Here is a 20,932-nt window from a genome sequence, read left to right as displayed (position 1 = left end):
TTTCTGCCATTGAAACTGGTACTTTTACACCAAGTAAATGAGATATCGAAGAAGGAAGATTATGGCCACATTCTTCAAGAAAACCAGAAACCATCAGCCAGAAGGTTTGGTCTGTTTCAACAAGACAATGACTCCAAACAAACATCAAAAGTAGCAAAGAAATGGCTAAATCTGGCTATAAATGGGGTGTTAACCTGCCCGATGTCCTGACCTGAACCCCTTCAAGAACCTCTGGAATGTGATGAAGAAGCCAGTCTATGTCAGAAAGTCCAAAAAATTAGTTTAACTACACCAGTTCTGTCAGGAGGAGGTCAGAGATACAATCAGAAGCTTGCAGATGGCTACCAGTAGGGTTTAGTTGAGGTCACAATGGTCAAAGGACATTTACCCAAATACTACCATTGTTGCATGTAGATTTCTGACCCATCAGCAAAATAATGTGTCCCAGTTTAATCCATACTGGGCCCATTAAGTGATAACCAGAATGGGATGAGTTCTTCATGATGTTTGGTTCCTACTGACCAGAGAAACATTATCATTCATTTGGAGCCAAGTTTCATCTCTCACTTGACAAATGTGCTAAACTCCCTCTGTTTAAATCCTGGTTTGCTTTCCACCAACTCATCAACATATATATTATGAAATCTATGGCTCTGTAGCTAAATGCTCCACTGTGCTGGAATTAGTTGTTTACTTGTTGGTCTGATGCTTGGTGCTCATCAGGCAGGTTTATCGGAGCATTTTCCTCTAAAACCTGCTGCCTGCTGCCAGAAAACTAAACCAATGAGGTAACAGAGGCTTAAACATGATGTGAAGAGTTGGTCTGTGTTGCTTTGCTACCAAAGGAAGATGGATTTAATCTACTGGTTACATAAAGGAAACAACGCAGCTTAAAAGATTTTCAATATTACGCAAATTTTTCCCAAAAACTGAACTGGCAGCACGAGCAGTCAGAAAGCTGTGTGGATGTTCTGTTGATGTTCTATGGATGTTCTGATGGATGTTCTGTGGATGTTCTGATGGATCCAGACTGAAGCCTGTTGTGTTTGTTCTTCAGACCATCCACCCTGCAGACAGGAAGATCTCCTCCCAGACCTCCGGCCTGCCGAACCCCGACTCTGTCCATCTCCCCGTCTCCATCTTGCTCCTCCTTCCTGCCCAGGTCTGTCTATCATGAAATGATGGCCAACAACGTCATCATCCTGGAGCCCGACTCCTCCGGCTCCTCCTCCAGGAGCCGCCTGCTGTCCACGGCCATCGGCGGCCTCTCTGATTGGCCGGCCAGCCAGGATGCGGTGCCATCCGCCAACGTCATCGTCGTGGAAACCTCCAACCTGATCATTCGCAGCGCCTCTGAGTTCTGCCTGAGCTCCGCCCCCATGTCCGTGGAGACGCAGGAGAGCACCTTCACCTCCAACCCGTTCTTCAAGCTGCGCTCCCTCAGCAGCCAGTCGCTGGTGGAGCAGGAGATCCGGATGGTGAGGCAGAGGGAGGAGGAGTGGAGGAAGCAGAGGGAGGAGATGTGGAGGAGGAGGAGAGAGGAGGAGTGGAGGAGAGGGAGGGAGAGGTACGACACAGTGCTGGTGTCTCCAGGACTCAACGAGAACATCAGCTTCAACGGTACGTAAACACGACACACATAACTAAAACTCCAGAAACTCTTTCTGGTAGAACATTCACTCTGAGGCTATTTAATGGTTCCAACTTCATACTCCGCCAAGGATTGCGGTGGAGTTATGTGATGATCGGAGTACGTTTGTCTCTGAATCTGTGTGTCTGTCAGCAACATTACTCAAAAACAGACCAACGGATTTAGATTAAATTTCCAGGGAAGGTCAGAAATGGCACAAGGACCAAGTGATTAGATTCTGGCAGTGATGCGGCTTATAGTCTGGATCCACGGATTTGTTAAAGATTTCTGTATCATTGCCAGATAGCGGCACGGCATCACTGTAACCATGACAACAAGTGAACACTACATCAACTGATTGTGATCCTACTACAAATCCACCACTGAGGACTTATCAGGACTTATCCATCAGAAATGATCCAAGGAACAACTGATTAAATTATGGGGTTTTTCTGAGTTTTCCTTCCATCCTTATGTGAACTTTCGGACTTTTCAGCAGTGTCTTCCTCATGTCAAGAAACCGCTTCTTAGATAAGCACTTCCTGTGCCACAGGAATGGTGCCAAAAATAAAAGCCTGTAATATTAAAAATGCACTTTCAAAATAAAAGCATTGAGGGAACGGTTATTTTAACACTAGCAAAACAAAGGCTTGTCAAAAGTTATGAACTGATCAACAGACCCATATAAGAGTAATTTGCACATATGTAGGTCACATGATTTAGTATCCCTACATAACGTACACATGCATGACACATGCCTGTGCTCAGGTCATTAACTTTGTGGGTCCATCTATATTAAATGGACATATTCTGTAGTGCCGTGATTTCTGACCATCAATAATAATAAAATATTGCATTTCTACAATAATATATGGTGCATTTCTGACGATGCCATATGGGGGAATGAGCAGCCTTGGAGGAGGACTGTTCTCTCTACGTGCTTTTCTAGTTTTTATATTGTATTTGCCTTAACATAGGAAAATATTCCCCATGTAAATTAGATTTTTAAAACTGGGGGCATCTTGCATTTAAAGAGTAGATAATCAGAACAGAGTGATGCACTGTGGGCTGTTTGTAGCCTTAATGTCACAACACTAGTCATCTCGCTGAGCCATTATGGTCTGGCTACACACCTCTATAATTCTGTTCATAGATCCAAATCCTCTGCATAACTTAACATTTTCTGTGTGGAACGTTGCAAGCCCAGAGATTGACGTTGTTTCTCATGGCAAAGAAAATGCTAACATGCTTATGGGGAAGATTAGGATGGACAAAGATGAGTGAAATTAGCTCCCAGTGGTGTTCTCATACCTGGAACCCACAACACCAGTGTTATCAGCTAATAGTGAGTGTTTCAGGGTCAGTCAGCCCTAAAATGGTCCATTTTAAGCTAAAAGAGTTTCTGAAATCTCCTGTAATGTGTTTTACTGCCATAGAAGACTCATGCAAACGGAAAATCAGTTCATACTGGAGTGTCTTCAATGCAGAGATGAACCAGCAGGAAAATCTGCCAAACAGGCGATGTGTTTCAGCTGAGCTCTAAAAGACGGAGTGAAAAATGCAAACTGTCAGAGAAAACGATTCTGAGTGTTCCAAGAGGAGAGAGATAAATGCAATAATGTGGATTTTACGTTTGTCAAGCTTCACCAGTGACGACTCTGTTGTCCTTGGATCAACGGGATCTGAAAAAAGGAAAACAAATGTTAGCGAAAGATGATGTCTTGTAATTGATCCTACATTCAGGCTGTTATTGGAATCCATTGGTTTGAACATGATGGTGTCTTTTCAGCAGAAGATGAGAGTCTTCCTCTGACCGGTGGATTAAATGATTTTTATATTTTCTCCATTTTAATTCCAGCGCCAGAGGTTCTAGACAGAAGTGTTTCGTCCCCGTCGTCCCCCTCCAGGACCCGCAAAATGGAACGATCTAGTTTATCATGTGACCACAAGGTTGGCCACCCCCCCCCCCCCCCACACACACACACACACACACACACACACACACACACACACACACACACACACACACACACACACACACACACACACACACACACACACACACACACACACACACACACGTACAAACTCTGTAGTATGTATTAAGAGACAAACTGTCTGCTGCAGCCTCAGTATAGATCTAAACAGAAATTCTGAAAATCTTTTGTGTACACTAACAGCCTTTAGTTTGGACTCACCTTCTCATTTAATGGTTTTTCTTTATTTTCATGACTATTTCCATTGTAGATTCTGAACACATCTGGAATTATGTAGTAAACAACAAAGTGTGAAATAAGTCAAAACATTTCAAATATTTTAGATTCTCTGATTCCTGCTTTGAACTCTCTTGTGATGAGCTTCATGAGGTAGAACCTCAAATGGTTCCACTTCACAGGTGTTCCTTGTCAAGGTTCATTAGTGGAATTTCTTCCTTCTTAATGAGGTTGGACCTTCAGAAGTCAGGTTGGTCCACAGCTGACAGCCCTATTGGACAACTGTTAGAATCCATATTATGGAAAGAACCAATCAGCTGAGAGAACCGACAGTCCATCATTACTTTAAGAACTGAAGGTCAGTCAGTCTGAAAAACTGTAAAATCTCTGAATGTATCTCCAAGTTCATTCTCTAAAACCATCCAGCTCTACAACCAAACTGTCTCCATGAGGACCTCCCCAGGAAAGGAAGACCAAGAGTCTCCTCTGCTGCTGAGGAGAAGTTCATCTGAGTCTCCAGCCTCAGAAATGTCCAGTTAACAGCAGCTCACATTAGAGTCCAGATAAATGCCACCCAGAGTTCTAGTAGCAGACACATCTCTACATCAGCTGTTCAGAGGAGACTGACCAATCAGGCCTTTATGGTCCAATAGCTGCTCAGAAACCACTACTAAGGAAAAGCAACCAGCAGCAGAGATTAGTTTGGACCCAGAAACACCAGGAATGGACATTAGACCAGTGGAGATCTGGGCTCTGGTCTGATGAGTCCAAATGTGAGATCTTTGGTTTCACCTGCCGTGTCTTTGTGAGACCAGAGAAGGTTAAGGGATGGTCTCCACATGCATCGTTCCCACCATGAAGCATGGAGGAGGAGGTGTGATTGTCATTGCTGGGGATTTATTCCAAACTGAAGGAACCCTGAACCAGCATGGCTACCACAGCATCCTGCAGCCACATGACATCCCATCCGGTTTGGTTTAGTTGGACCATCATTTATTCTCCAACAGGACAATGAACCCAAACACACCTCCAGGCTGTGGAAGGACTATCTGACCAGGAAGGAGATGATGGAGATGATCTGGCCTCCACAGTCACCTGACCTGAACCCAATCCAGATGTTTGGGATGAGATGGACCTCAGAGGGAAGGCAAAAGGACCAACAAGTTCTCAGTATCTCTTGGAACTCCTTCAAGACTGTTGGAGAACCATTTCAGGTTCTACCTCATGAAGCTCATCCAGAGAATAACAAGAGTGTTCAAAACAGGAATGAGAGAATCTAAAATATTAAACATGTTCTGACTTATTTCTTCCATTAATTCCAGATGTGTTCATTCAAAGCTTGATGCCTTCAGTGAGAATCTAGAATGGAAATAATCACGAAGATAAAGAAGAACCATTGAATGAGAAGCACACACTAGCAGTCTAAACTTCTGACTGCTAGTATGTGCTTCCATTAAACTGACCTGACAGGACAAACTGTAGCTTTTGCTATTTTTAAAAGCACTTGATCGACTTTGGTGCCTCTGACTTCACAAAACAAGAAAAATAAAAGGCCAGACAAACACATTGCTGTGGATAAAGCACTTGTTTCCAAACTAAGCAGCAAAGCAGACATTAGCTTTCGATCTTTATAGAGCTTTACTCCAGTCTAATTCAAACATTTACAGTCATACAGTGTGTTTAAATGCTCTTAAGTGACCTGACAACTCAGAGAAACCAGAGACTGAACTATAGGAAAGTTCAACACCCCCAGAATGGTGAATGTAGAGAGCCAGAGCATTATTATTATTCAAAGTCAGCTTTTATCTACTGTTCACTTCAGCTCTGTTTAACCCTCGTGTCGTCGTGGGTCAAATTGACCCATTTTAAAGTTTAAAATATGGAAAAAAAAACTTCTGATGTCCACATTTTTAACATTTTTTGGGAAATTTTTGAACATTTTTTGGTGGAAAAAAAAGAAATGCTAAAAATGTTTAAGAACATTCACATAAAAATCAACCAAAAACCTGCGAAATTGTGAATGTTCTTAAATGTTAATGTTCTGTTCTATTTGCTGCTGCTGTTACATTGTAAATTTCCCCGCCGTGGGATCAATAAAGGTTTAATCTATCTATCTATCTATCTATCTATCTATCTATCTATCTATCTAACTACCTATCTATCTATCTATCTATTGAAAATATTAGAAGTTTTGTTGATATATATGGAATCACTTCAGATATTTTTAGGATTTTTTTGGGAAGATTTTTACTCATTTTTTGAAAATATTTACAAGAATTTTCTTGCTATTTTTTCTTTAAAATAAAACTTTTAAGGGAAACTTTTAAGGAATTATTGGAATTTTCTTCCTGAAGGTTTTGCAAATTTTCAGAAATTTGGGGAGTTTTTTTGCTGAATTTTTGCATTTTTTTTCACACAAGGAAACAGCATTTTTTGGTGCCCGTAAATGAAGACAACAGGAGGGTTAAAAGCCTGAGAAAAATGTCTGAATGTTTCATTGTTAAATGTAAAAAAACTCAAAAATGTGGAGTTTATTTAAGAAATGTGAGTCATAGCTTCAGTCACAGATACTCATTACCAATGAGGAAACACCAGACTTTAAATCAGCAGTGATGTTTGAATTGTTCACTGTTTGATGCATTCACGTGTCCGTACATTTCTACATGTTTGTAATTTCTTTCTTCCTTTGCTCACTCACTCATCTGTTACCTTTACTAATTGTGAACTTGGGGATTCGTTAATCAGTTGGATTGATTAGACCCCTAATCTGTTAGTTCACAATTATGCAAATATGTTCATTATTTCACTCATTTTTTCATCTCCCATCACATCTGTCCACTCATTCCTCCAACTATTCCATCTTTCCTTCTGTCCATTAATCTGATTCTCCATGAAACTGTCCATCCATCTGTGTGTTTGCTCCAGTGGTTTAGCTGAATCTCCCCATTCCCTCCAGTTCCCTCCTTCCCTCTCCCCGGTGCCTCGACGACAGAACGCCATGGCTCAGCGATGGGAGGCCTCCCTGTTAGCCAATCAGAAGAAGGAGTGATTGTGCTCGAATGTCCACCGATTTAACAGCCAAAACCCGAAACTCGTTTCTTCCTTCTTCCGTCCAGAGAACTCAAACGCTCCCATCTATCAGCAGCCAATGTTCATGGAAATGTCTGTCAACGGGTTTGAACCCAAAATACGCCACAAGTCTGTTTTCTGCTAGATGGAAGAGAAAATGAAGCAAAGTAACAGTAATTCACTTTGTTTGGGTTTCTGTGATGTTTCAGGGGTTGGAAAAGCTGACAAGTCTTGCTTTTCAAAGTCAAACCGGTCTTTTGCATGATGTCTGAAACAGTACGACACACTGGAACTGCCTGTAATCTCACATTTTCCTTTCATAAATTAATGTTTGTGGACTCGACTCTCATTCCCAGGAGGTGAATCTCAGTAACAGTTCACACCTTTGCTTTTGACATGTGATATTTTAATGTCAAAACCTGCCGTATTCTCCTTCATATTTAAGATTTACAGCACCTTGATTCCTAGATGTAAATGAATTATCGCACTAATACAATTTATTGATATTTATCCATTTTTATTCGTATGAGTGACTGTAATGCAGTGATTTTCAAACTTTTTCTGGGGAGTCACATTTTGATTTAATTTCTCTCTCTCTCTCTATGTGTATATATATATATATATATATATATATATATATATATATATATATATATATATATATATATATATATATATATATATATACATATACATAGTTTTAAAATACTATAGCTATGCATTGCAGAGATTTGAGAAGGTACATGCAAAAATAATTTAGCATGTTGGGTCCTTTTCAAATGACAAATCATGTATTTTGAAAGTGTCAGCCCAGACTTTAAAAATCACTGCCTTATTGAAATGTTGAATGAGCCGTTGATGAAAAGAGCCACCTTTCTGTCAGCTTCTTGGACTAAATATTCATTCTTTTTTGAGGATATTAAACTTCAAACCAGCAAGCCGTGCTACTTCCTTGTAGTTCTTTGGCAGAATAAAACACAAAACAACGAGGTGTGGACATTTTAGAGGAAAGCTGTTGGTGTTCTACACAAAGCTAACCGAGCTTCAGCTGGTTTTTAGTGTAACTTTTGGTTAGCTCGCTAACTACTTTCCCATAAACATGAAGAAAGCTCCTGCTGTCTGATGGGAGGCAGGAAGCAGCCTCAGAGCTCCTGTGCTCAGACTGAATGCAGAGCACATCGGTGTGTATTCCCTCTGGCAGCACTAATGGAGATGTTCTCCACAGACGGCTAAAAAAGCAAGAAAAAGGTCCAGTTTTAGACACAGCCTGTTGCCAACTAGCTTGCAGCTAACTAGCCTGCAGCTAAGTAGCGTGCAGCTAACGCCTCAGCGGTTATCACATGAGCTGTTTAGGGCGAATCAAAGGATAGTAAAAACGCTGTCAGCTCAAGATGAAAATTCACATTCAGTCTGAACACAACTTTGAAATGAGCTGCTACATCCCTGTGGTGGTTTCATGGTTGTCATGACAACTGATTCCATTTAGCTTTGCAGCATAAACTATATACAAAAGATGGAAATAACATCTATTGGTTTGTGGGCTGTTTTTAGACCCCAGTTATGCCATTTGGCAGTTATTTAGTCATCTCTCCAAGTCTGCAGGAGTCCACATGGACCCACTGTAGACGTCCAGAATTAGTATTTGCACAGCAACTACGCTACAAGTGCAATAGCTCAGCAATAGTGTGCATGCGTAGCCTCCAAGTGGCCTCCTAAGAACTGGAAAAGTAGCATAATAACAACAATTATACATCTGTAATAGCCACAACTATCTGTGTGTGCATCCACAAGAAAGTATAATCAAAGTTTTAGTGTCTTGAAACCAGATAAAACTCGCATTCTGACTGGAGAACTGGAGGAAACTACTAATACAGTAGCTACCTGTAAACCACAACGTGGCCTATTTTGTTGCTTATTTTACCATAAATAAAACCACAATTTACTAAATGAACATCGCACTTTATTGAACTAGTATTAAAACAAGCATTGGAGACGATGAACTCGTTAGAAAAATGTTTACTGAGGTTACAAATCAAGTAAAAAGTATGGTTATGTTCTCATAGATGTCGAACCCAGAGGAGTCGCCCCCTACTGTCCAGTTGAAGCGATGCAGATTTGAGGCTGCATGAGCTTCACTTTTTACACCTCGAGGTTCCTTCCATCTTTTCTATACAGTTTGTGTTTGGAGGTGTTAGCATGAAGCACTTACTGACTAAGCTGTCATTCTGTGAAAGATATTCTGATATTCTGACTTTAAGGTCTAGAGAAGATTTTTACAGATTTTTATGTCCTGTCTTGATTCCTAAAGAGAGATTTATTGTCATGTATTTTTGCTGCATATATTTATGAACTGAGCAATGCTTCTGAATCCTTAAAGCTTTTCTTTGTTAAAGGTTTCTAATATATTGTGACAGTCTGACTATTGAAAACGTGAAGCCATGTTTTTTAGATGATTTTTGTGTGTGGTGTGTGCATGTGAGTACGAGTGTTCACCGATCCGTCCTCCTTCCATCAGCTAGCCTGGGCTATCTGCAGTAGAACACAACAAACTGGTTTCCCCAATAAAGGTTAACTCAGAAATGTTATGAAAGGGAACAAAGTGGAGCGGTGAGCAGCGGTTTCAGTTTAGCATCACTATACTAAAAGCTTTGATGTGCTGCTGTTCAACCAGCCAAACAATGTAGAAAACTACATTGGAGCTGTGAGTCTGCACACAGGATGTAGCCTATGTCTGTGTTTCCTGCCATAAATGTGGGTTTGAAACACATTTTACACACTGGAAGAGGCTTTGGGAGCAAAGTGTGTCAAAAATTCTTTTGCATTGTGGTTAATACTATTGTTTTTTCATTTGCTGCCCACACCTTTCAAATAAAGAGACCAAAACAAAAACTAGAAACACCAACCGGTCCACACATGGGCTAACGTTAGCTGCTTTAGCTCCATCATGTTAACAGAATAAAGTTCAAACGTGTTAGTTGCAACTATAAGCCTTCAGATCTAATTGACGCAGCAATAATTTCCAAAATGACCACCAGCACATTCTTGGAGGGCCCAGATTTAGCAAATCTGACCACAATGACCTGTTTAAAACTGACTGACATGTTTAGAATGGGATTCGGTTAAAATCCTCCAGAAGCTGCTTTAACCCTCCTGTTGTCCTCATTTATGGACACCAAAAAAATTTTGTTCTCTTGCCTGAAAAAAATCCAAAAATTCAGCAAAATTCAATGGATTTTGGTAGATTTTTTTTGTGAGTGTTCTTAAAGAAAATATTAGAAGTTTTACTGATATATATGGAATCACTTTAGATATTTTTAGGATTTTTTTTGGAAGATTTTTCCTCATTTTTTGAAAATATTCACAAGAATTTTCTTGCCATATTTGGAGGATTTTTAAAATAAAACTTTGAAGGAAAACTTTGAAGGAATTGTTGGAATTTTCTTTCTGAAGGTTTTGCAAATTTTCAGAAATTTGGGGATTTTTTTGCAGAATTTTGGGATTTTTTTCAGACAAGGAAACAATATTTTTTGGTGCCTGTAAATGAGGACAACAGGAGGGTTAAGGCAGACCTGAATAAGTGTGAATGTGCCGTTTAAAGCTCCAGGTTGTTGTGTATGGATCCTGATGTGCAGTGAATGCTCAGTCAGAGCTGCTCCATCCAAACATCAGGCAGGTTCACTGTTCAGCAGGTCCATATGGAACCCAGCTGGGTTGATTCTACAACCAGCATTCCACTCCACTGTTCGGTCAGAGTTCGACCTGTAATTTCATGGCAGTTGAAGACTGTACACAATCTCACACTTGGTTTTTGCTCCCCTTTTAGTTTCAGTGACAGTTTATGGCATCGACTCTTTACTATTTAAGACCCTTTAGTTTTAGTTCTGGAAGAAAAGTGCATTTAGATTCAGATCTTCTCGTCAGCTGTAGTAGAACTCACGCCACAGAGAACACAGAGAACTTGCCGGGACAGACAGCTGTTTTCCTCTACTGTCATTTATCTTGCTTCTGTTTATTAGTTTGTTTGCCTTCTCTAGTTTCTGTTCTTTATTATTGCCAAATGAAAGGTCTGGTGATCTTCAATAAAGAGTGACTCCTAAGTGCTGCTGTGTGTCTCGTCGTCTTTCACTGTCAGATGGAAGATTCACACTAAAATAACTTTAGCAGTAACTTTCAAACAGCAAAAAGAGAATGAAATAAATTACACTTTGAATATAAAAAAATCAAACCTGAAATGGACAGGAGGGCAGAGAGAGAGGGAGGACAACACTGGAGTTATGAGATCATGGAGTCTGTTTCTTGTTCAAAGACTTCTCTACACCCACATACTAAGAATCAGAGCAGAATCTATCTGTGTGGTGACCGAGGTATGAAAAACCTCTTTTAATAGTCTGTGGGACAGAGATAGGGCTTCACCTCAGCTAGTAGTGTTCATTTAAAAAACTTTGTTTTGATCACTAAGTTTTGAGAAAATTGCTAAGATCCTGGCAGAGAGGCTTTAAGCTCATTTAAAAGGTCGACCAAACAGAGCAGTCGCAATTTTGTACTTGTTTTTTTGCACTCAAACAAAGGAACCATTAGGAGTTGTGGTTATTTATAGGTTATTATGCTGTGGTTTTACTGGTCTGGATCACTGGAGATCAGACTGGACAGGATGTGGAACCTGGACTAAGATGAGTTTGACTCTCCTGATTTAGACGAAGCCTAAATGGTTTTGAACTTGTATAAGGATAAATAAAGTGGTCAATAAAGTGGAGAACACCTGGTTTAGACTGTAACGCTATACAGTATTTTATAAGATGATCCCTCTTGTTTTATATAAAAGTCTAATCTGCATAGTTACAAATAAAAAACAGTTCTATGATAAAAAAAAAACAAAACAAAACAGTAGAATATTTCCTCTGAAGTCGAGCTTAAGTATGAAGCGGCAGAGGACTGTTGTACCAAACTTGGCCACAAGGTGACACTACATCTCAACTCACTGACCAGGAGTTCATCAACAGTTTCCGTGAGGTCGGGCAGCTCTTCAGTATGAGCACATCCAAGGAAAATCCAAGACTGGTTTGAACTTGTTAGCGTGTCCAAATAGTGTTTTTTATGTGTTGGAAGACGTAAGATGTATATTAGGTGTAGATAATCTGTGTTTTCCGTATCATTTTGATCATCTTTTTCTCTTTTTTAATGGTATTCTCCCCAAAAAATCCCAAAACGTATTTAAACACAGTTCTCTACACACTGATATAAATGATGATCGTTGTTTTGGAAGACGTATTTTCTGTGTTTTCCTGTTGCTGTCTATGTTTTGAATTTCTATCCAGTTGTGTATAGACAGATAGACGGATAGACAGATAGATAGATAGATCCTTTTCAACTGAAGCTCCAATAACCTGGAGGACTGGGAATCTGGGAATCTACACGGACATCTGGAACCAGCTCTAAGTTGGAATCTGCTTCCAATGCTCAACCCTAGAAAGCAGTGACTGAAGGTACGGTCAAATGTTACACGGAACCAAAAAAACCCCTCATCTGTCATGTGTTTTACTCACTATAGCGCTAAGAAATAGTGATGACTAAAACTTTACAAATGGGTAAGACTGAACAGGACAAGAGGCTCATCAAAGTTTTTCTGATTAGTTACTGATGTAGTAAAAACGAGGCTCTGCTGATAATTCCACATCTTCAGTCAGTCTGAGTGATGCACCCGTTCATTTCAAACACCATAAAAACAAACAAAAACCACAGTTAGCTGTTAGTTTAGTAGACAGGTGTGTATTGAGTTAGCGCTGGACACTCAGGCATGCGTTAGTCCAGTTAGCAGACACTGCAGCACGCTTTCTGTTTCCGCTGCATCTTTCTGATACCTGGTCCCACACGTTTCTCTGTCTGTCCTCCACCTCCCTCCAGAAGTCCATTGGTTGAACTTCCTGCTCGACCCTGGATGTGGTTCTTCTTCTCCTTCATGAGGTCGTCAGGGTTGTCCTCGGTGTCCTCGATGATGACCAGCTCAGCCTTCAGGGCGCCGTCAAACTCCTGAACTCCGCTGTCGTCCTGCGTCGTCTGGAAGCCCATGAAGATGGCCGTGATGGGCTCGGTGGTGTCCAAGGCAGTGAGGATGGTGTAAGGGGTGTCGTCTCCATAGAGGGGGGAGGGGACCCGGTCGCTGTGGGCGGGGCCATAGTACAGAGCGCTGGATTGGTTGTGGCTGTTGTCAGTTTGGCTGTATGGCTGGTAGCAATAAAGTTCCTCCTCGTCGACGCTGATGTAATCTTTCAGAGGAATATAATTGGCTGAAGTGTAGCTAAGCTGTGGTTGGTGAGCCATCACTACTTCCTGGTCATGTGATCTGTGTGAAGCGAAGCCATTGGATCTGCTCCCGTTTATCCCGCTACTGGATCTGATGATGCCGTTGGTTTGGTGGCTGACGGGTCTGTCTTCCTGAACACTATGACGATTCCTCACTTTATACGAGATGTAGCGACAATCGCTCTGGTTGCCATGGTGAAGGCCCAGCCCATGGTTGTTTCCAAGGCGATGACGTTCCCTCAGGTTTCCTGGGCTGGTTCTGTCTTCGTGCCTGATGTAATGGCTTTCCTGGTGATAGTGGTGATCATCGTGTGGTTTTCTCTGCCAGTTTTCCCTGCAGTGAAAGTCTTCCTCGGCTCTGTAACGTTCCTGCTGTCGGAACTCCTCTCTGTCTCTGTTGTCTTGGTGGCTGTAAAAGCTACGCTCATCCCTTTTCCTGGGATTCTGGTGGTAGTTTTGATGCGTTACTTGGCGATGCACTGTTGCACTTCTCAGTAACTGTTCCACCTCACTGGCTGACAGCTCAGACACACAGCTCTGGTCATGTGAGCCCTGAAGGTAGAAACAAGGAGAACGTAATGTAAAGTCAATGACGAAAGCAGAAAACAGGAGGTATTTTTTTACTGCCTTACATCCCTACATAATGTCTGTGACAAAAGAACACAGATGAACCCATTAGTCTGTCAACAACAATGCTTACAGTGATCATTCTGTAGTCACTGTACTGATGAGAAAAATCTGATTCCTCCTCATGAAGCTAATTAGCTAATATATTATACAAAATCAAATCAGAGTAGCAAAGTCATTGATTCATTGATTCATTGATTCATTGATTCATTGATTCATTGATTCATTGATTCATTGATTCATTCATTCATTCACTCACTCACTCACTCACTCACTCATTCATTCACTCATTCATTCAACCCTTTTCTTTAAAATTCAGAGGTACACTGAGGTACAGAGGCATCACTTATCTTGTAAGAAAATAAAGATGTGGGTATACAAATAAGAAATTTGTCTAATAGTAACAAAGAAGACAAAAAAGGAAAGTTAGTAAAATAATAAAAAACCTAATTAGAGCATTCAAAAACAAATGAATTATTTAACTAATTAAAGTGAAATGAGAACCTGAATTGCCTGAAGGATAAAAACAGAGGAATGTTGTGGAGTAATAGAGTAACAAAGTGAGAGTGTGGCTAAAAGTAACGGAAATACCTCCGGAGAACTGAGGGCGTAAACACACTTCCTGCCGTCGTCAAAACCCTTGAGCCTGTTGTGTTGGTTGAGGTGTTCAGGAGGAACGGCTGCAGTAGAAAGCACCATGCTCTCCCCAGTCAGCATGTTCTTATTCACATTGATCTCCATGGCAAACAGAGCTGAAACACACACGAGCCTATATTAATGGCTACTGTAGGAAGACACGAGTCCAGCAGCACTGACTGACTGAAAAATACAAATGTGGAGGTGGAGGAATTCAAATAATGAATCCAGGTCAAACATACCGTAACTTCAAATATATAGATTCAAAATATTGGTCTACAGACTCCTTTATTACTACCAATGAACTAATAATAATCAGACTTCTTACTTTCTACTGTTGGGTATCCCATTGAGAATTATTATAATTGCTGGTACAGGATATGCTGGATTGGTTTCCTGACGACATGGAAGCATCACAGTCCTGCTGCAGACATTTAGATCATCTCTAATCCGTGGTTTCATGAAAGCCAAATATGTAAGCTGAAGAAACTAGGTTACTGTAACCTCCATCCATCCATCTATCATCCATCCGTCCATCATCCATCCATCCATCCATCCATCATCCATCCATCCACTGATACATCCATCCATCATCCATCCATCCATCATCCATTATCCATCCATCCATCATCCATCCATCCATCCATCCATCCATCATCCATCCATCAATCATCCATACATCCATCTATCCATCATCCATCCATCCATTATTCATCCATCCATCATCACTCCATCCATCATCCAGCATCCATCCATCCATTATCTATACACCACTTAATCCTCATCAGGGTCATAGGAGGCTGGAGTCTATCCCAGCTGACTGAGGGTGAAGGCAGGGGACACCTGGACAGGTAACAGTCTATCACAGGTTCACCTGGACAGGTAACTGTATCACAGGTTCACCTGGACAGGTAACAGTCTATCACAGGTTCACCTGGACAGGTAACAGTGTATCACAGGTTCACCTGGACAAGTAACAGTCTATCACATTTTCACCTGGACAGGTAACAGTCTATCACAGGTTCACCTGGACAGGTAACAGTCTATCACAGGTTCACCTGGACAGGTAACAGTCTATCACAGGTTCACCTGGACAGGTAACAGTCTATCATAGGTTCACCTGGACAGGTAACAGTCTATCACATTTTCACCTGGACAGGTAACAGTCTATCACAGGTTCACCTGGACAGGTAACAGTCTATCACAGGTTCACCTGGACAGGTAACAGTCTATCACAGGGCGACACATCGAAACAAACAATCACACTCACATTCACACCTACAGACAATTTAGAATCATCAATTAACCTCAGCATGTTTCTGGACAGTGGGAGGAAGCTGGAGAACCTGGAGAAAATCCACACATGTACAGGAGAACATGGAGGAAGGCCGGGACACGAACCGGGGATCTTCTAGCTGCAATGCGACAGAGCTAACCACTGATCCACTGTGCAGCCCGTTACTGTAACATGACCACATTGTATTAAGGGTTCTGATTACTGTCTACCACGTTTACATCCTGTAGACCAACATGTGCAGATTTCCACTGGAACCTGAAACTATGCAGGGTGTAGGCTACAAGCTTTCGAGACTGGTTGATGCTCAAAACACAGGTTTCAGTGGAGTTTTCCTTCAATGTTTTTGCTCTAAACAGCAGGACTCTGCACAAATGTGTAAAAATCTCACTCTTTCTTATTGTGTTGGTTTCAGAGTGTGTGCTGTTTGGTGAAGAGAGGGATTCTGGGACATCAGGGATCACCATGGTGACCTGTAATGGTTCTGTGGGACAGCAAACAGAACAGTTAGCATGGGTTCCTCTGTAGGTGGAGAATTAAACATGATGTCATGACTTACCAGGAACAAAGCTGTCCTGGACCTCCTGGAAGACAGAAACAAATCAGTGAGAGCAACTTAATGGGAGCACAAAACTCAAGCTGTGTGAGTGTCTGTGTACCTTGATGATATCCTCTGAACTTTTCTCCACGGCCTTCAGTCTGTTTAGGATGAAAGTCTCATTGGTAGAAATCATAGACTCCTCTCTCTCCAGAGCTTCCACCTCCATCTCTATCCTAAAGCAGCAGGGGAATCATTGCAGGTTAAAGCAGCACCAGCAGGTCATGCTAGAGTGTGTGTGAGTGTGTTGTGTACTTGTGAATGTGGCGTTGCAGCGCTCTGGTCTGCTGCTGGTCACTCAGAAGGTTCTGCTGCTGTGTGGAGTCTCTTGCATTGTGGACGGCCGAGTCCTTCAGCAGCCACTGTTCTCTCAGGGCCTTTTTCTGTTAATTTCAAAGCACAGAAGGTTCAATAATGTGGATCATAATAACGCTGGTGGTCAGACAGATGGACAAACTGGTTCCAACAGGCTCTCTGCTATTCATACTAATAGGAGATAATACCCATACGTCATCTGCTGTTACTGCTGACCATTTACACTTTTATTCAAACAGTAACAATGAGCGGAACAAACCTTTAGATGCTGTAGTTTGAGTTTTTCCTGGTCCAGTTCCAGTTTCTTCTGTCTAATGTCCTCTTGAATGCGATGCTTCTCCTGTTCCATCAAACACAAATGCTTAAACGTGCAAGAGATTACCGTAAACTGGAATTAAATGAGTAATGAAGACAAACTACTATTTTATTCCACTATACTGTCAAACAGCAGCAGATAGCTATGGATACAGAACTATAACATTAATGCTTTTCCCAAGAAGACACTGAGCAAAGCAGAGTAGTAATAAAGCGGTAATAGAGCTTTACAGTGATCGCCTGGAGCCTCTCTTTCAGCAGGTCACACTCCTCCATGCTGTTTCCAGACAGACAAACAGAAGGAAGACAAAGTGGAAAAGAAAAGAGAGACATTTGTGAGAAACCATGTTACACACATAAATAACTGAAAGCCCTAAAAACTGGTCTCTGTGAATCCAAGTTATTTCCAGAATACAATCATTTCCTGCTTTCAAAGTGTGCAGATCTACACGGGCACCCAACTTAAAACTCACCTGAAACTGTTCAAATCCTGTAAAACCATTCTATGCTACAGACATCCAAATCAGAAACCAATTCTGAAGAAGAACAATGATAAGGAAAGTTACACATTAAAGCCTGGAAGAATTCATGTTTTTGAGACATAAGTATACTGCTGTAGACATAAGTTACTGAATACGATCACTAGTCCTGCTGAAAACCTGCCACAAGGTACAGCTATAAAATGAAGAAGAAAATCAAAATATATATGCAACAACATTGGATAAATTTACCCTTAAATTGACTGGTTTTTGGATATCAAGCAAAGACAAAACGCTGCTTTACACCTTTACTATAAAACTGCCCAGCTATATTAAATCTGCATTATTTAAAATTTTACACAATAAATACAACTGCTTTTTTCTCTGCTCTGATCCCTTCATGCCCTTCAGCTGTAGCCGTTATTCTAACTGTCAGCTGTGCGTCACTTTGTCAGTCTATTAACCCTCGTGTCATCCTGCAGGTCAAACTGACCCATCTTAAAGTTTGACAATGTGAAAAAAAAATTAAAATTCATAGTGAAAACCTCTACATTTTCAACATATTGGGGAAATTTTTGAACATTTTTTGGTGCAAAAAAAAATTCTTTAAGAACATTCAGAAAAAAATCTACCAAAATCCAGTGAATTTTGGTTGTTGTTTGGTTTGAATGTTCTTAAAGAAAATATTAGAAGTTTTACTGATATATATGTAATCACTTTAGATATTTTCTGGAAGATTTTTATTCATTTTTTGAAAATATTTCCATTTTTAATTTTTTTATTTTGTAAATTTTTATTTCTTGCCAAATTTGGGGATTAAAAAAAAATTTTCAGGGAAACTTTTAAGGAATTGTTGGAATTTTCTTCCTGAAATTTTTGCAAATTTTTATAAATTTGGGCAATTTTTTATTAAGTTTTTGGATTTTTTTTCAGACAAGGGAACATTTTTTTTGTTGCCCATAAATGAAGACAACAGGAGGGTTAAACCAGGAGACAAGCTGCTGATTTACAGACTCTCCTGTAACTGCAGCTGCTCTGACTTCTCTCCTTCTGACTTCTCTTCCAGACTGGCTGTCTGCCACACAGACCCTCAGTCAGTGTTTTGATCACTTTAGAAGCAACCTCATATCATGTTTTAGCCTAGATCTTCCTCCTAACATGATTAAATGATGGCATTTCTCATTAGATTGGGTTGCATGTATACAGTACAGGCCTATATTAGGTGTTTACCATAAATCACTGCCATCGCATGCTGCTACCTTTACTCTTTTACAGCAACACACAAAACTAAATGTCTGAAACAGCTGCTGCAGGTCTGGCTCCTCCCTAGATAGAGGTTTGCGACTTCCTGTTCAGATATATACCACTCTGGCTTTTTATACACGACAGGGTCAAATCTTTTATTTATATCCAGTGGGTCAGTGGGCAGTCTGCTGGGGAGTGGGAATGTGTTGCTGGTCCAGTTGTCGGGAATGTGCAGCACGTAGTTGCCTTTTTAGTTGTTTAGGCCATCTGTGTTGGTTATAACAAACATTAAAAAAACATTTTAAAATGTATGGAACAGTTCTAAGCGTTTCATTCATTAGACCCCACTGTCATGTAGGTGTGTATACTTTTTGTGTGTTGATGGTTTTGTGTCTACAGAAACATACGATACAAGACTAACATGCAAACAAAAGAAATGCAGAAAATACCATTTTTTGTCATTTAACATTTGGTGAAATGCTGCATGCTATCAACAAAAAATATAAAAATAAAAAACACAGCTGTCAGTAGTGCTCCACGTCAAGATTAACCTGTTTACTCTGAAGAACGAAATAAATCAAATGAAAAACATTCATTAAGTCAAGTTCGGTACTTTAGTCTACAAACTGGCTCATCAATTGACATTTACAGTGAGATTCAACAAGTTGTAAGTTGTAGTTGTATGAAGACTAACTGGAACATATTGTGTGACTGAACAGTGTTGTAAAGACTGATCCTACTAGCATAAAGCTGATACACAACATCAGGTGCACCGCCAAAACAGACCAGGTGGAATCCATTCTTACCTGGAAAGTAACAATAATACACAAGATTATTCTATGTGTAGGAAATTATTGATATTGCACAGGTTGTTCCCTGACAGATTTCTCTTATGTAGAAAAATACATAAATGCTAAGACTTTTCAAATGCACAAAATATTCACAATGTGCAGCTTTGAATGCCTTGATGCTGCATAAGAGTGAAATATGTCTGTTTTTCAGGCAGTGAACACAATAATCGGATCAAAATAACCACGCCAGGACACTTGAAAGGACTTTGAGAACTTGTCTTAATGGGCATTTTTACAGGGGAAAGTAAACAGCTGAGAGGTTTTTTGTTATTCATTCATTCATTCAAACCTTTATTTATTCTCGAAAGGACACTGAGGTTTCCCTCATTTCCATTATTGACAGTACGCAGCATTTCAGAGCCCAGACTGCACTATTGAACATTTCCATTTTTTCAATATAAATTAAAAAAATGTCATGCACTTTTTGTTTTATGTTTTATGTATTGATCTGTAAACCCAAAAGCCAAGGCTCATTCTGCACATTGAGTTTTGTCCAGAATAACACCCCTTGAACACTCCTTTCCAACAGCTTTTGTAGTTAATTACCCACCCTGCAGAGTCAGGAAGGCCGTGTGTTTAATTTAGATGTAGGTCAGGAGAGTTGATAGGGTTGGTTCAAACACATGGATAAAGGGCTCGACGGGGTGGAAGGTATTCACATTTACTGCTTCTATTTCCAGGTCAGCACTTGCCAAAGTCTGTGTTGAAACCCACATGGTTAGTGTAAGGCATGCATACGTCTATCTAATCAGCCTATTTGATCACATTTTACATCTAAAAGAAGTTATCTGGGTAGTTTACCAACTCTTTCCTAACTCTCTGGGCTGTATGTCAGCAGTATAGCTAATATATTACAGCCTACTGCCTCAGGTCAGACAGAACAAAGGGGTCTCAGATTAATTTTGTTCTATAATAAACTAATCTATCCACAGTAAAGGATAGGAACTCCATATTATTTTGCCCTAACTCCTTCAAATGAGACATCCAGCCTGTCAGTCCTCAAGCAGGGTTCAATATGACCTGCCTCCAGCCTGTCAGTCATCAGCCAGGGTTCAAAATGACCTTCCTCCAGCCTGATAGTCAGATACCCTCTAACAGTCTTCTGTTCACTGAAGTGAAAACACATTCGCCTACCAGGCCTCCAGTGATCAATCAGCACGACTGACTTTTCTCCCACTTTTCCAAACTACAGGCTGAGTAGAGCTTATACCAGCCTGTCAGTCAGTCAGTAAAGTAGTTGGTAAACGGAGCTAATCTTCTCATGAGGCCGTTAATCTGTGTAAGCCATCTGCTTGCCAACTAGTCAGAACACCACGTGGGCCGATCAGCACCAATACCATGTGCTCGGCTGAAAAACTAC

The 20,932-nt window shown here is 40.6% G+C and overlaps 2 protein-coding genes across 9 annotated transcripts in view; one reads left to right on the top strand and one right to left on the bottom strand.

The window, feature by feature from the left end:
• LOC111578481 (uncharacterized) overlaps positions 1-7,255 on the top strand; it is a 35,435-nt gene extending 28,180 nt beyond the window's left edge. For 2 of the 4 annotated variants that reach the window (XM_055014320.1, XM_055014318.1), the window contains exons 5-7: positions 1,058-1,620; positions 3,489-3,580; positions 6,800-7,255. In XM_055014320.1, coding sequence (XP_054870295.1) covers positions 1,058-1,620; positions 3,489-3,580; positions 6,800-6,892 — 748 coding nt within the window. In that variant the 3' untranslated portion in view covers positions 6,893-7,255. Of the gene's footprint in view, positions 1-1,057; positions 1,621-3,488; positions 3,581-6,588 lie in introns of all 4 variants that reach the window. The other 2 variants (XM_035955110.2, XM_055014319.1) reach the window with 2 other exon arrangements.
• Positions 829-20,932, bottom strand: part of palmda (palmdelphin a) — a 21,753-nt gene continuing 1,649 nt past the window's right edge. For 2 of the 5 annotated variants that reach the window (XM_055014324.1, XM_055014323.1), the window contains 10 exons: positions 17,229-17,274; positions 16,942-17,022; positions 16,623-16,750; positions 16,429-16,543; positions 16,329-16,353; positions 16,161-16,253; positions 14,431-14,591; positions 12,771-13,764; positions 3,262-3,312; positions 829-3,169 (listed from right to left, as the gene is read on the bottom strand). In XM_055014324.1, coding sequence (XP_054870299.1) covers positions 3,159-3,169; positions 3,262-3,312; positions 12,771-13,764; positions 14,431-14,591; positions 16,161-16,253; positions 16,329-16,353; positions 16,429-16,543; positions 16,623-16,750; positions 16,942-17,022; positions 17,229-17,273 — 1,704 coding nt within the window. In that variant the 5' untranslated portion in view covers position 17,274 and the 3' untranslated portion in view covers positions 829-3,158. Of the gene's footprint in view, positions 3,170-3,261; positions 3,313-12,658; positions 13,765-14,430; positions 14,592-16,160; positions 16,254-16,328; positions 16,354-16,428; positions 16,544-16,622; positions 16,751-16,941; positions 17,023-17,228; positions 18,235-20,122; positions 20,271-20,932 lie in introns of those variants that run through there. The other 3 variants (XM_035955109.2, XM_055014321.1, XM_055014322.1) reach the window with 3 other exon arrangements.

The sequence above is a fragment of the Amphiprion ocellaris genome, chromosome 10, assembly GCF_022539595.1.
Source record: "Amphiprion ocellaris isolate individual 3 ecotype Okinawa chromosome 10, ASM2253959v1, whole genome shotgun sequence".
Taxonomy (NCBI): domain Eukaryota; kingdom Metazoa; phylum Chordata; class Actinopteri; family Pomacentridae; genus Amphiprion; species Amphiprion ocellaris.
This window is presented reverse-complemented; position numbering and strand designations above follow the sequence as displayed.